The sequence below is a fragment of the Anopheles aquasalis genome, chromosome 2 (genome assembly GCF_943734665.1).
Source record: "Anopheles aquasalis chromosome 2, idAnoAquaMG_Q_19, whole genome shotgun sequence".
Taxonomy (NCBI): Eukaryota; Metazoa; Arthropoda; class Insecta; order Diptera; family Culicidae; genus Anopheles; species Anopheles aquasalis.
Window position 1 is genome coordinate 86193147 of NC_064877.1, and position 15000 is coordinate 86208146.

General features: G+C 46.8%; 4 protein-coding genes across 10 annotated transcripts in view; 2 read left to right on the plus strand and 2 right to left on the minus strand.

The window, feature by feature from the left end:
* The window catches only part of LOC126571150 (uncharacterized), a 16095-nt gene extending 5414 nt beyond the window's left edge, over positions 1-10681 (minus strand). Inside the window, exons 1-2 of one of the 6 annotated variants that reach the window (XM_050229447.1) lie at positions 10151-10681; positions 9643-10032 (exon numbers count right to left, since the gene is read on the minus strand). In XM_050229447.1, the coding sequence (XP_050085404.1) occupies positions 9643-10032; positions 10151-10209 (449 nt within the window). In that variant the 5' untranslated portion in view covers positions 10210-10681. The other 5 variants (XM_050229452.1, XM_050229451.1, XM_050229449.1 and 2 more) reach the window with 5 other exon arrangements.
* Positions 10682-10764: 83 nt separating this feature from the next.
* On the plus strand, positions 10765-12023 carry LOC126571175 (calcium and integrin-binding protein 1-like). Its single transcript, XM_050229489.1, has 5 exons — positions 10765-10970; positions 11051-11298; positions 11365-11474; positions 11553-11644; positions 11717-12023. The coding sequence occupies exons 1-5, from the start codon at positions 10885-10887 to the stop codon at positions 11736-11738; spliced, it is 558 nt and encodes a 185-aa protein (XP_050085446.1). The 5' UTR covers positions 10765-10884; the 3' UTR covers positions 11739-12023.
* On the minus strand, positions 11865-12621 carry LOC126571187 (putative oligosaccharyltransferase complex subunit CG9662). The gene is made up of 2 exons (XM_050229505.1): positions 12311-12621; positions 11865-12245 (listed from the first exon to the last, which is right to left on the minus strand). Exons 1-2 carry the CDS (start codon positions 12450-12452, stop codon positions 11935-11937), a joined length of 453 nt encoding a protein of 150 aa, XP_050085462.1. The 5' UTR covers positions 12453-12621; the 3' UTR covers positions 11865-11934.
* A 182-nt stretch (positions 12622-12803) lies between these two features.
* Positions 12804-15000, plus strand: part of LOC126571160 (casein kinase I-like) — an 8675-nt gene continuing 6478 nt past the window's right edge. Inside the window, exon 1 of one of the 2 annotated variants that reach the window (XM_050229465.1) lies at positions 12804-13193. The gene's annotated coding sequence lies outside the window, so the exon portion shown is untranslated. Of the gene's footprint in view, positions 13194-14609; positions 14718-15000 lie in introns of those variants that run through there. The other variant, XM_050229466.1, reaches the window with a different exon arrangement.

A 15000-nucleotide genomic window follows, 5' to 3' on the forward strand; every position in this document is an offset into this window, starting at 1 on the left:
TTGGACCAGAGGCAAAAGATTGCACACGAGTGTAATAGAAATAGCAGTTCTGCCACATAGAGCAACAGCAGCTTAACAAACATCCCGGATCGCTCATACATCATGCCCAGCGGATACCAATCAAGTAGTAATCAAATCAATCGAGCAATGGAATCCCTCGGTCCATTGATGGTCACCAACTGTCTACAGAGTGAAACGAACTTCCGTGACATCTACACATCGTATCTGTTTTCCCTTTCGGGATCAATCATCCTAACGGATCGGAATGGATTGTATGAGCACATGATCATGATCAATCAACCGTGATACAAGGGGTGAGTTTCATTTTCCTTAGAATGAAACCGAAAAACATTTCCGGGGTGCACGTGCTGGCACCAGATCCGAGAGGCCGCCCGGCTTTTGCACCTGAGCAGTGATTATTACATGGCGCCAAGACAGTCAGCTCGTCTGCGTAGAGTGATTGCAAGCGAGCGAGAAAGAGAAATAACTTTGTTTACAACGATCCTCTACTCGATCACGAACGTGCGCCGACTGGACACACATTGACCGTTTGAACAAATACGTCGCCACCTCAAGGATCCGAGGCCAAGATAATCATCCATCACCACGTGACGGAACGCATCTTCAAAACACACTCGCAACGCACTGCTGCGAACCAGATGTACCCCGGGGGGCCTGATATTTACAGAGGAATTATTTTTAAAATATTCAAAAATAAAAAGTGCCACCAGTACAGGCCATAATTACGGACGACAACTACAGGTTGTTGCGAAGTGACGACGGCGGCACACGCAACAAGCACCGAAGAGCAAATCATATCTGACACGGACTTACGGTTCAAGTTCAGACCGATGGCCGCTTAGTGTTGCCGGAACACTGCAAGATGTTGATTACTTTTCTTAAAACACGTTAAGCATTGCATCTTATTGTTCGCAAAAGTATGGTGAAAGATATGTGAGAATGGTTGTGAGCTTGGAAAAGGAAAAGAGCATTAAACCCAAGAAGACTTCGTTTGTAAATACAAAGAGAGTTGAAGCTTTGTTTTCGTTCTTTTTCTTTTCTGTTCCTTGGAGTAGGTCAATGCTCCTCAAACATCCCAAGTTATAATTCTTAGTAAGTTCTTGAAGATATCCTCTTCCCATATACGATCAAGAAATGAGACTTGGCCATAGTTATGAAAAAATAGTTTACATTATCTCCAAGTTCATTAAAACTGACCAGTTTCTTCTAACAAATTGTTGGTCGTTTCTGATCGTAAATCGTTGTCCGAACATCTCGCAAAGAAAATTGACCATTTTCTCATAAGTATCATAAGGTAAAAAGAAAAAATAGTAAAAAGTAACAAATTAAAACCCATCATCGATAACGTTTTAATGGACAAAGGTTCCAAATACACTTCAAACACAAAAGCAAACAAAGATCGTGACTGGCACGTTAGAATGATCCTCACAGCGCCGTGTAGAATGTCGTCGTTAAATTCTCTCAACTTGGCGCACGACGACCTCTTATCACGTTTATCACGACATTGGCGAAACGGTCGAACCGAAAGTCCTAGAAACTTACCCCTCGTGGTACAGGTTGGAGATGGCCACGATCTGCGAGACGAGGGCGACCCAACAGAACGTCACCAGGACGGTCAGCTTGCGCATCCTTCTAACACGCTCCGTTATCACGCTGACCAGCTTCATCGATAGTTGCCATTTGAGGTAGCAAAACGCGATCAAATACAGATTCACCACCATGAACATCGATCGTGTCGTGGGCCAGTCGTCAGCCACATAGTCAGTCCAAACGCAAGCGCACGCACTACCATCCCCTAGCAGAAGGCCAATTGTGCGATCGTCCAACACACGGTGTCATCATTGTTCATCATTTTCTGGAGTGTCGATCTGTTTTGTTACCGTCACTGTCCCGAACAAACACACCATTCACTGTGATCGCATGTAATCCACCGAAGCGAACTGCTGACGCACTAGCCAGCATTTAGATTCCGTTCTTGCGTCGCGTACCCGCTCCTTATCGCGAATGAAACAGAACCAAGCACACTTTAGACTGAATCTAACCGGTTGTAGAGGGACGGAGGACTGCTTGCTTCTTAGAAGACAATCGCGCGCAATTTCTTTTTTGGAATGCAAATAAGTTGTCAACCCTTTTTTTCGGTATCGCTTAGCAGCGGCAGCAGCGCAGCAAATGCAAATGCAAACTCTTACTACTGTTGCAGACAGGCAAACACCTTGCTTGCTTGCCAAATGACAAAGTGTTTCCGCTTTCCAGGAGCACCTTCCTCGCCCAGAAGTCGCGGCGCAGCGGAATATACTGGAAGCTTCACGAGACGCTCGGAACCGCTAGCAGCCAGAAGCAAGCAAGCAAGCAGAGCAAGGCGACGCAATCAGCTGAAGTTGATAACGCGCAACTCACATTTAACAAGCGCGAATTTCGTCGCTCCACGCTGCCGCTGCTGCTGCGCATGGTTAAACCAACGGCGCCCGGGAATTGGACCGTGCAAATTCGGCAAACCGTTTTAGCTATGCACGAGCAACGCACGCTAATGTTTAGAACTTCTTGCTCTATAGTTGCACAATACTTGTTGATAATGTGAAACACTAAACATTGGCCAGAAGTGACGAAAACTCCCATCGGTTGCAGAAACCAAATTGAATAATTATGGCCACGTGAGTAGATCTACAACCGGAACATTACCTCTTCCCCTTTTTCATTATCCAGTCAAAGGCATAAACCAAAAACAAGATATCACTGTCACTGTTTGTTTCCGTGATATTGATAACCGTAGCCACAACAATGGAGGCTGCTATAGGGAAACGAATCGCTACTCCGTCATCCTCTGTCATCTCGCGTTGAAAGCTCAACCTCCACGCAATTCAAGGCCGTGACCACCAAAGGAGTGGCACAAAAGTAGCATAATATATTTGGTTACGTAGCAGTAAAGAACAATACAAAAAAGAAGGAAAAAGTGAAAGATTGAGCGGCAGGTTTTTGTCGGGAATGAAACCGAGAACCTCGGCGAAACATAATCTTCGCCAAGTCGCGGGATATCGCGTTCCTGTAGGCGTATTATTCCCGGGATGATTGACGTCAAACGTAACCAAAACATCGTGGAACTAACTATCAACTTAATCTCAGTAAAAAAAATTGTAGAGAAAAAAAGAGGCAATCAGATGGGTGTTTTCATCAAAACCGATTTGATAGTGAAATCTAAAAATCCCACAACTAGAGTTCCTCTTTCCCTGACACCCCTTTTCGTTGACCCAAGATGCAGCATCCGCTCTGTTTAGATCTCGCGTGAAACTGCGATTAAGTAATGATCTCGCTGGTGGTATTCGTTGTGGTGTGCAAAGTACAGCAAGTAACTTAAGCGAATCCAACCATTCATCGCACATTCTTGGCACGGAGTGTGCCTCTCCCTCTCTTTGTTATCACTTGTGACTTGAGAACTGGGGACTGATGCCGGATATACTAAGCATAAAGAACCAAGCCAAGCCATATCAAACCACCACCCCCTCGCTCAGTTTGAGGAGTAAACTGAAACATTGATTCCCGTGTAATAAATGTGGTACTGAGCCACGAACTACAACCCGATTCGGCCACGTCAGCCCTCGGTCCCGATTATCGGAACACGCCAAACAAACACTAACAGCAGCGCGCGACAATGACGCGCTCGAATGGTAAACACCCGCGACCAGCGACCATTATAAAATCAAAGGTCCAACAACAATGCGGACGATCAGGTGATAAGGACGCGACAGTGCCAGGACGCTGCACTATTCGAGCGGGGAAAGGATAGCCGGTCAACGTTAGATGAAACGGAAAGCTGCTGCATCGCTGCGACCATGATGAGTACAGATTCTAGGTGGATGTGTTGCCTGTAGTGGCGCTTGGTTGTTTGATGACACTTCTAGCGCCGCCGCCCTGCTGTGTGCTCCTGCTCATCTCAGGGCCAGCAGCATCCACGTTCGCGTACTTATCGCCACGCCATTGAGGCACACGGCTTTTTGCGGAAGCACGGCACACAAATACGACCACAAGCGATGTTGATAAGATTCCCGGTCCCCACAGCCAGGCGAAGGCATTGCCAGCCTCCACAGTTCACCGAATAGACAATAATTGGACGCACGATTGGAACAAACTCCCCCGTCGTGAGTGTCGCGATCTATTGCGACGCAATTCAAATTTCGAAGATCAAGGTCTTTAGAACCACAAAGCCGTCGATCGATCGAACAAACAACGTGCGTTGAAATCTCAATGTTGGTAAGTCAGTCAGCGTGTGAGGTAGCCATCAAGTTCACGCACTGTCCACTGTGTAGCTCGTGATACAATCTGCCTATGACACACGACTCCAACCGATGAGGAGTGTTTTTTGTTGTGGTCCGTGCAGCGACGATACTGTGTCCGATAGGAAACACTGTAGGACGCAATAGGGTCACGTGCAATTGAATCGTTCTAGCTCGAAGCTTAAATGAAACCACAAAGCGACATTCCAGCCAAAGGCAAAGGCAATGCACATTGCATAATTGAACGGGCAATTGAAAGAGGTCTCTACGATGTCGCCACAATTAGAGCATGAGAGGATCGCGTAAACCAGCAAGAAACTACTTAACGAGTGACACAATTATCGATGTGCTAAGGAGTTTCAACTCACAAAATTGCGGCCACGCGGCGCGAAGCTGCTTGTGAACTTCCTCGTGCAGAACAAAACACATACAGCAGCGATCATCACCGCGAATCCCTGCAAGATGCAAAAGAATGATCGCTCGCATGGAAACCGGTTTATTCTGCTTTTTTTGTGGGGATATTATGTCGCCATCTTATGCCGTATATCTTACTATTAAGCAACTCTTCCGCCATGGCCGAAAAACCTGCCCAATGGTGGCCTTTTCCGTGGAGAAAGAATGATAAAAAACCAAACCGAGAGCGCACCATTGAATAACATTAGCCAAGATTCGCCAATTCGTCGCCTTGCCGTCGCGTTCGTTTCGCAGTTCGCTGGCCAGCTGCGGGGAGAGATGGAATAATTTGAACGACACAACCCCTGGCACGCAAAACTCCATGGCCACGATGCTGTGGCTGCTGCTGCGGCTGCTGCGGCTGCTGCAGGAAACCCAAGGAAAGCATTCCCTTTTTTTTAGAAAGGAAAGAAGAAGAATTGAGAGCTGCAGTTTTTCCTTTCGCCGCGGCGGTTTTTCGGCCCACGACGACGACACACTCAACCACCAGTCCGGACCGATCCCCCCTCCACGGCCGCTCTGGAGTCCAGGCTTTCACTTTCGCACAAATCAAACACTCTCGCCTCGCCTCACCTTGCCTCGGGTATCGTCCAGAGCTCGTGTTGCAGAATTAATGCAATTAATTGGATCGCCGTCTCCACCGTCGTCTAATTTTGTGAGTGGGAGTGCGTCGAGTGCAACAACGTGCTTCCGGTAACCATTATCTCATCCGCCGGGGGGGGTTGACGCAACCACCAGGTTGGCCTGCACCGCAATGCGCCAGCAGAAAAGTGTTTGAATTGGAGACCCACCCCCCTCCCCAAATTATGCTTCTAGGTGTTGTGTCGCTCCGTGTTTTGCGCCACATAAGCACCAGTTTGTCGTCGAGTCACCGAAAAACAACACAGCAAGTGTGACAGGGTCTCTCACTTTCACCAAGCAAGAAAGGAAGCCCTGGTGCAGCCGAAAAAAAAGATTAAATTTAAATGTACAATTTGCCACGTTCATCTCTACTTTTGGCCCTCGAGTCGTGCTGCTAGTATCCGTGCTGCTAGTGCTGTTGCCGTCTAATAACTTTGCCACATGGAGAACAAGAAAAATTGTCGCCGTCGCCGTCGAGGCCAAGAACGATAAACGTCGTCGACGAGAGCTGAAGGCGACAACATGAAACATCCATTTGAACTCGAACCCTGCCACCACCAGACCAAACGGGAAAAGCGAATCCCGTCTCCGAGGCGAGTGTGTTCTCCGATAGCACGCTGCGGGCGCTAACTACTGCGTGCCAACACCAGCATCGGCATCAGCAGAACGATATGGCACCGAGTACGTGTTAAATGGCCAGGCCAGATGGTGAACTACTTTTTGTACTGTTTTTTTGGGGGGAATATGTGACCTTATTGTGTGTTTCGAAGCAAATTTTGTGTGAGGAGATGATCGACAGCGAGGACAAAACGTATTCCAATCGAGATTTGATATAAAGTATAAACATTTGCAGCACTGCGGCAGTTCTCAAAGAGAAGATAAGAATTCCACGATTGTCGCGCTCCTCGTGGAATCTCTATCTCTTATGCTTGTATGTTGTTGTCTAACGCTACACTAGCATCATTAGCGACACTTTGTCGTTCATCGTTTCATTCACTCGCACACAGTAAATACTTGAACAGTGGAATGTTACCCCGTCGACCCTTTGCTAGACTCCACGAAAGCAAATGATCTTCATGCACTCCGTACGATCACGCACACGCGCATAAGACTGGCCGATTGGCTGGTAACATGTTCTACTGCTGCATGTTTCACGCCCATTCTCCGGCACGGAACTTCTTCATCCGCCCTTTCCTTCACATCATAATTCGATGCAGCTGATGCAAATGGCTGCAGCATAACTGTTTCCCTGATGGTTCTCTCTCTCCCTCTCTCTCTCTCTGGGTGCTGCACGTCCAAGATCATCATTCGTTGGCATCTTACTGGCATTCTTAACTTCATTTCATTCCCTCCCACCGATCCCCATTGACGTGATATTTAAAAGAAGGAATCATCGGGAAAGGAACTCGCGCACTAGAGCCAAAGTTACGGCGGTGCTCTTCACTTTTGCAATAGGAAGCACCGCACTTTGTCACCGAGCGACGGGGACACATTGTCGAAGGCCACCTTCACTGTTCACTTTTCCGGTGCCAAACAGTCGGCGACAGGCGCCAGCATCGGTCCGCAACCAATTCCGACAGCGACACTCGACAGCGACACTCTGGTGACATAATATCGACCGGGCGCGAACGTACCACCAGAAAGGATTAAACATTATGCGCTAGGGAGCAGCAAAAATTCCAAGCTCAATTCTTCGGAGTGTCCTCACTAACTTCCCACACTCACAGAGACAATCGATAAACGATGCACCACACACCCGCGGGGGGGTCAAACGGAACCAACCTTCAACCCGGCAATGTGTGATAAACTGCGCGATTAGAAGGGCACCAGGGTGAGGCGCCACCTTCGGTGTGGAGGGCCGATATTTTCGAAGGACGCCGAGTACCGTGCGCACCGGTGAGCTACTCGTTTGAAACTGAGACCACGAACCACGAACGCGACCGCCCAGCCGGCCACCATCATGGTGTTCGTACTTCGTTCGCTTCGTTCGTTCCGCCGCTTCGAATGGAGATGACGTAGAAGTGGCGAAGCTGCTGCCACTGCGGTGCTGTCGCGACAAACGGCGTCCAGCGTCAGCATCTCAACGGCATACGTCATACAACCGATCGACGGATGCGACTTGCGATTGGACCAGTTGTTGTCTCTGTCGTGTCCATGATTCCGATGGCGCCATATCAATGCCTTATCGAGGGAACAACGATGCCAATCCTTATGACGTGGTGTGCACACATCGAGTGACCATCGTGAAAGGCGTTTGCCCCTCGGTGCGGTCCGGGACCGGCTGGAAACAGGTGTACCCACGCTAAACCTGGAACCGATGGTGGACGGGAACCCTTATTTGGTGCGACTGCAACCAGACAGGAAGTTAAGAGCTAGTTTAGCAAAGGGCTCCGATTTCTGCCAAGACACCCTTGGGAAGAACAATTTTATCCACAAAACGTCGACTGTCTGCCATGCCATCCATCATCGATGATGTTAATAATGTACCTTTTTTCACAGCTTTCACCGATTATGAAGTAATCAAAGTGAGCAACGGGTTTACCAGCAGCACACAACGTACGTAACGTCGTTTCGGACCTCATCTGTATTGGGCAATCCTATGCCGGGCCGGCCAGTCCGTGCGCTTCGCTTGTTTCAAACCGAATCGACCAAGCGGTAAGTGCATTGCACCGCGATGCATCTTGCCAGTCAATCGGAAGTTACCTTATCAGTGGCTGCAACTCCATACGAAGATTATCGTGCGATGAACTTAACTACAAACTCGGCCATCTGATTAGTTGTGGCAAAAAATGGAAAAAAAATAATTTGCTAGCCGATTGATAGGCTTTTAGTTTGCAAACTGGATAGCGTTTGAAGAATGCCCATTATCCCCCACAATCCCTTTGCGATCGACGCACCATAAACCGGTTAATACAGCGATTGGCGAAAACCAAAGAATGCCATGAATGCTTGTGGTTTCCTTTAGACCATCGCCATCGGTGTTTATGTATTTGTTCCAGAGAGGGTCAAGAGAGCAATAAAGACCCCCTTTTTTACCATTTAGAGGCAACTTCTTAGCGCCATCGTGGATACTGGAATTCAACACGATGTAGTACATGCTGCTCAACTACAAGAAAAGCACGTCGCATTCAAATGAGATTTGTATTGTGTGTTTCAAATACTTTTTTTCGAATAAAAGTGAATAATGAGAACAAAATCCTCTCCGACTATGGCAGCTGTGAACACACAGGTGTCGATACCGCACGATCAGTGCTACGTCATTTTTAGGCAGAAATAGACACACAACTTCGGCTCCCAACAAAACCAGTTTCGGTGGTCGGTGGTCGGTGCTCGTTTTGCCTAACTATCATACGCGGTGTTTGTTCTACCGAACAGGAGTGGAGCTTTTGACCTTGCTTCGAGAACCTTTTAAAGACATTCGACGAGAAGTACACAACTTCATTCCCTTTCGCTTCATTTGCCGGCCGTGCGAAGGTGGCGTTGAAAATAATACTTTCGTATGCACTACACTCTGCGATTATAAAACGTTGGTAATTGGGATTTGAAAATTTATATGTTTAACCATGACATAACCTGTTGTACAATACCCCACGCAATCTGTTACAGAGTGGCTTCAAGGTCGGTTTTACAATTTTTTTATGCCATTTCGGATTATCAACCATCCGGCAACTCCGGGCTCCTGGCGGAATGCATTTAAAGTCGGTTATTAATGGCTTTCGGTTCGTTGCGCTTTTCAATTAAAACGAACTGATACAAAAGGCAGCGAGCGAGAAGTCAACGCTTTAACGTGTTTGTCGTTGGCGGTGGGGCGCGGTGGACGATCATGCGTTTCTCCTTCAGCAGACAGACGCTCCTTCCTTGGCAAAACATGCTTTACCTTTTCACGGCACGGGTGCACGCGAGTACACGCGTGATAGTGCACGTACGCATGTCTAATTGGATTATAGGGACAATAATAAAGCTGAAAAGATGTCCTCCGTGGCGCCCTGTAAGGAATGCATCTTGAAGGTCGTTGGACACGTGATTTTACACCCCCATTCTCGCTCGTATCATACACGTGCAATGGATTATAGTTTTCTGTTCAAAATAATTGCATTCCTAAGCAGTTATTCCCTCACTTAATAATAGTTTTCCCGCTTTTGTCGCTCTCTTTTCCCGGATACTAGAAACAAATATCACGCCACTACGCCATTAATGCTGCTATCTTATCACGCTCCCCACACAGGTAATGGTCAATGTTCCCCTATCAGTGTTGCTATTTTTTGCCATTACTACTCACCCGCTAGTCGTGACGCCTACATTCTTCGCGAGGGTCTCCAAAAAGATGACATCTTTTAGATCGGGTGGCTCCTCGCGACTTCTGTGAGGCTTTTCCGTAAGAATATCCTTTTTGAGGCTATTTTTTGCTCTCCTTCCATGGTTGGGTCGTTTGAGGGGTTTCACAGCAACGCGTTCGGTGGTTTCTCCGACCTCCGGACCCTTTGACTCCTTCCCATACGCATCACGATCCTGTGCGACACTTTCGGTCGCCACGGAGCCGTAAGGATCGGTCGCGGGATGTGGCACCCCATCCGAGGCGGACTGTCTGTTGGCATCGTGATGTTGAGATTGCTGTAAATCAATCGTTGGCTTCAGTGCATCCGAGGCCACGATGATGAAGAGCGTGCAACTAAAATGAGAAGATGGGAGTGCGGGGTAAATTGTCTGTTTTCGTCACGCGGTGGCGCTTGGCAGCTGACTGCGGATTGCATCATTGAATCGTCGCAGCAAGCCGAACGGAATCTCACCTGGACACCAGGAAAACCAGCAACAGCGTGCAGTAGGCGTAGCATAAGCTAGGTTTCATTCTTACGATAAGCACCCGGACGACATTTACGATAATATCTAGCAAACCCCAATCGATCTGCCGGGGGATCGGCAGGGAAACTAGCGGAAAATGCACCAACTAAACACTGCACCACTCGCGCACCTAGCTCAAGCGAAACATGAGCGTTACTTTGGCTTCACGGAGATTATTTTCGTAAAATAAACGCACAACACTGGGCGCGCTCCGCCTCGCCACCCCGGAGCACCAGGCGGTAGAAGAAAGCAAAATCTCACAAGGATCACATCAGACGCAGGAACACTGCCACCGGGAATCGATGATGGGGGAAAACACTGGCGTCGTCTCGCAAGCAACCAATTCACGCACCAGAACCCGTTTTCCGTTCGCCGCCGTACGTATGAATTCTTATTGCACTTTCATGTTAACCAAACTGTGGCCCGCTTGCTTGGTGATTCCTGGCTTCCCCAACTCTTTTTCTCCCCACGAGTTTTTTTCCCACGATGCCCAAGGTTCACACAGTTCTACTGACGTGTGCTTGTGGAGCTGTCAAAATTGATGTGTGTGTGCAGTGGTGGTAGTGTGAAGGCACCCTTGAACAGAGGCTTGTTTTTGTTAAAAAAAAATATGTAATTCTGGTTTCTGTATTTGCGGACTAAATAATATTGCACCAGATATCCGCTCCACTAGCAACGGACGATGGGGCAGGTTAAGAGTCAGTTCTCCGAGGATGAGCTGCAGGATTACGAGGATCTTACGTACTTTACAAAAAAGGAGATCTTGTAGTAAGTGTTATGTTTGTTAATGTAGTTTCTCTTCCGCAAAGTCCTGATAATACCTTTGCTCTTCTCCCCTCCCTTCGCAGTGCACACAAAAAGTTTAAGAACCTAGCGCCCGAGAAGGTGGGCCACAATAAGAACGCCAAGCTCTCGATGAACAAAGTCCTTGAGTATCCGGAACTAAAGGCCAATCCTTTTGGGGATCGGATTTGTAAAGTGTTTAGTTCTAGCAACGATGGAGACATCACGTTCGAGGACTTTCTCGACATGATGTCGGTGTTTTCGGACGCAGCCCCGAAATCGGTCAAGGCAGAGCATGCCTTTCGGATCTACGGTAAGACGGAAGAAGCAATCCCGCCTTTCTCAACGCCCCTTAACAAACAAGTATTTGCCGTTTCAGACTTTGATGGGGACGATATGATTGGGAGGAGCGATTTAAAGCAAGTTATTCAAAGGCTGGTAGCGTACAACTCTGACCTGGGGAACAACGATATTGATCAGCTAATCAATGTAAGAAACAATTTCGCTCTTATCGATGTACACTGGTTCCGTTGTCTCACGGTGCATGTGTTTGATCTTCCTTTGCAGAATATCCTTGAAGAGGCAGATCTAGACGATGATGGTGCGCTGTCTTTTGCGGAATTTGAACATATAATCGATAAATCTTCCGATTTTATCAAGTGAGTATAGTTCAGCATGAACGCAAGCGAAGAATCTGTAATTAAATGAATCTCTTTCACGGCTTCTTTCAGCTCCTTCCGTATACGACTGTAACCCACCAGAAGCCGCACTTGCTTTCTGTAATCTCAGCAATCATCCTTATTATGCTTTATATGAACCATCGGTTCGTTTTGTGGGTGTGTCTGTAATACTATCACTTTAAATTGTGTCTAGAGTGTGTCGTAGTGAAATTATATTTATTGGTTCGAAGAATATATTTGGATACTCTTGTGGAATATAAATGCACCCTCTAGGGCTGTAGATATCCTGGCAGCTTCATTCGCATAAAGATCCACGTAGTGAAGAATGAAACCGTAATAAAGATGAAGCCCATGGCGATCAGTAGAATCTTGTTCAACTTCGGTTTGCCAGGCGTGTGTGTCTGGTCCATGATGATAAATCCGAGGCCGCCAATTGTGAAGAGGAAACTACTGGCGAGCCCCTCCATGATATACTGCCCATTGACCCGGTATGGCATGAATGCCACCGGACGCGAGTGTCCATGCTCGTCTGTGGTTGAACCGACGCTCGGCGGTTCCACGATCACATCATAAATTATCCCTGAAATACGCCAGATAAACCATTTAATCTTCCACTGCCGGTCGAGCGAAGAAACGGATACAAACCTCCGGTGACGAGAAAATAGGAGAGCAAGACGAAGGAAAACACAGTCATCGCCGAGGGCTGGTGCAACCATGATGGTCGTTTGAGCTTCAAGTTTGGTACCTCGAACAAATAGAACGGTAAACTGTACAACGTTTCAATCATTTTGTGGAGAAAATGTGGTTTTCCTGCGCGTCCTGGGCGTCCTGGGAGGCTCTTCCGATTGTTTTGCGGCGAATCCGACGTCAGCAGGCTAGGAGGTGTTCTACAACGATTGTAGCTTTGATTATTTTGTAAAAAGCAGCCTTTAACTCAAGCCTCTACGTTATCAGTTATCAAAAAAAAAAAGAGAAAAATAAGCGATTCTGCAGAGAGTAATTCTGATTCAGAGAATATAAAACTACGAAATGTCAACAAAAAAAAAATATTTTCGAGGTATCGCGGAGCTCGCTCTCCTCGATTCTTGCGAAACCAGCGGCAAGTTTCAGTGAGAAACGTGCTTTCAAGCAGGGGAGCTCGCGGAGAGGTGTGCGTGCGTGAGCTCGCGGAGAGGTGTGCGTGTGCGGACGATTTCGGTGTGTTTTAAGAAATGTGGTGCGCTTTTTACGGTTCTCGGGCCTTGTTACGATTTATCGAATGAAATCTTGCGATTCCGCCTGCTAAACTTCGATCTTCGCGTTGTTCCTTTGCTAATATATCGGCAGAGTGTGTTCCCGAGCGTGTTAAATGAGGGCGCCCCTTCACCTGAACAAAAGCAGCGATAAGAAGCTCGTCATCTCGCACCCCACGAAACCTTTCTTCGCCAATGGCCGACGAAAAGATGAAGCAAAAGTTGTGATATCGTTAGCGACGATGAAAAGTTAATGCTGCGGAGCTAAAGCTGTGATTTGGTGCACTAATCATCAGGTATTATTGGCGTTACCTCCGTGAAACGTGGTTTCGATGGAGATTCTTGTTAGTTTTATAAGCCCCTTTTCCTCGAAGCAATTTTATGCATGCGTGATCAAAATCGAATAAGTTTACACAGTTCTGAGATTACGTCTTGCTCCGAGGTCGTACTTTATATTTCGCTCCCTTCTTCTTTGGTTATTGGTGGCTGTAGTAAAAACGGTGGTAAGAATTTGTTGCAATCGTATAGGATCGTTGGAATCGCATTTTTAAACATGTTTTAATACATTTTCCAGATGATGGTATCAATCTTAAAAACAAGAGTACACACGGTGGGGCTTTGTGCACCCTTTGTCCGCAAACAACGACGGGCAATATTGTGGTTTTTCCTTATAAAGATTAACCAAGGAGCAATGCGACTAGCCTAATCATGTTATGGAGTTAGAACAGGATTCACTATCGCTTGTTTGATGAGTCAGATCAGATACTTTAATATGTCCCGTGTTGTTTGTAAGACCATTAATCTTCCCTCTTACCGTAGGCCATTTCTCGTTCTGTTTCGTCGTTAGCCGTTCATATTCGGTTAGAATTTGCTAGGAAAAAGTTATAATTGGAAATCATCCTATATATTTATATTATCTTTTATTTTACCTCGTTTTCGCTTTTCAAAAGATTAGTTGTTTTAGAATTGTTCCATATGAACCTCCTCGAGCACCAATTTAGTGACGCCATTTTCGCGTTACCACGTCACGTCTTCAAGGAATTTGAGTAATGACAGCATGCTTGCCAAGACTTATCAGAATAGATAATCCGCTTCACGCTACTGCCGAAAAGGAAATAGTATCTCGCGGAGGAACTCTAGCTCGCAAATTAGTAGGTTGATGGAGATGGAGTCATTAAGCAGGAGTCGTCGATAAGGGCTGAGCGAATCATAGAATTAAACGAATCATTGCCTTTCTGCTTAGGAATTTTGTCAAACTACGTTTGAGTCAGTCCCTTAAAATTGCATTTTATCTTCGGCTTTGGACATATTAATGCGAAAGATATGGGTTTGCACGATTTTTGGTATAAAACTGCTTAGGATGGCGTTTGTATAAACTCCGATCCGAACATCACACCCAGCTAGGATTTCCGAGAACACGGGAAGCAGCCGCATTCAAGGGCCACCTTCAGCAGCTCTGCCAGCGCGATTGCAATTGGAAATTAGCCTAAAATGGGTCTTTAATTTGAAGCTTCATTTCCACGGTAACGTGTAAACTGCGCGCTGATTTGCTGCTGCCGTTGTTTCGTGCAAAATGTTGACCGTCGTAGCAACCTTGCGTCTGGTTTGTTTCTGCACTTGGCACAAGCTAGAAGGACAAAGTGTGTAGCGTGCTACCAGTCAGTGCGGCAGCTGCTGGTGCTGCTGGATGGTGTGTTGCGTACGTGATATTACAAATTCCGGAAGTATTACTCATTCCTTCGTGTAGTAGTGCTGAGTGATAACGTTCGCAGATGAAATCCGAATCCGTGCCGTGTCCCGTTTGTATTTGTACAGAAAATGTGAGTTGAAATTAACATTTTTTTCGTGAGGATAATTGTGCAAAACGGTGTGCATCGTCAAAGCAAAGAGCAAGGTAGATCAGTGCGGTAGATCTCAGGTACTGTTTGTGTTTTACCAAGAAATGTATGTAGTACAGAACTGGCAAGTGTTCAAAAGAACGGGCGTTTTCTCGCTGTAAAAGGTCGACCGCAGGTTTCATGACCGCAGCATAGTTTGCTAAGATGTCTATGTTTCGGAAACGTGACGCCGTCCATTGTGCTGTAAATGTGCTGTAGCCTGCCA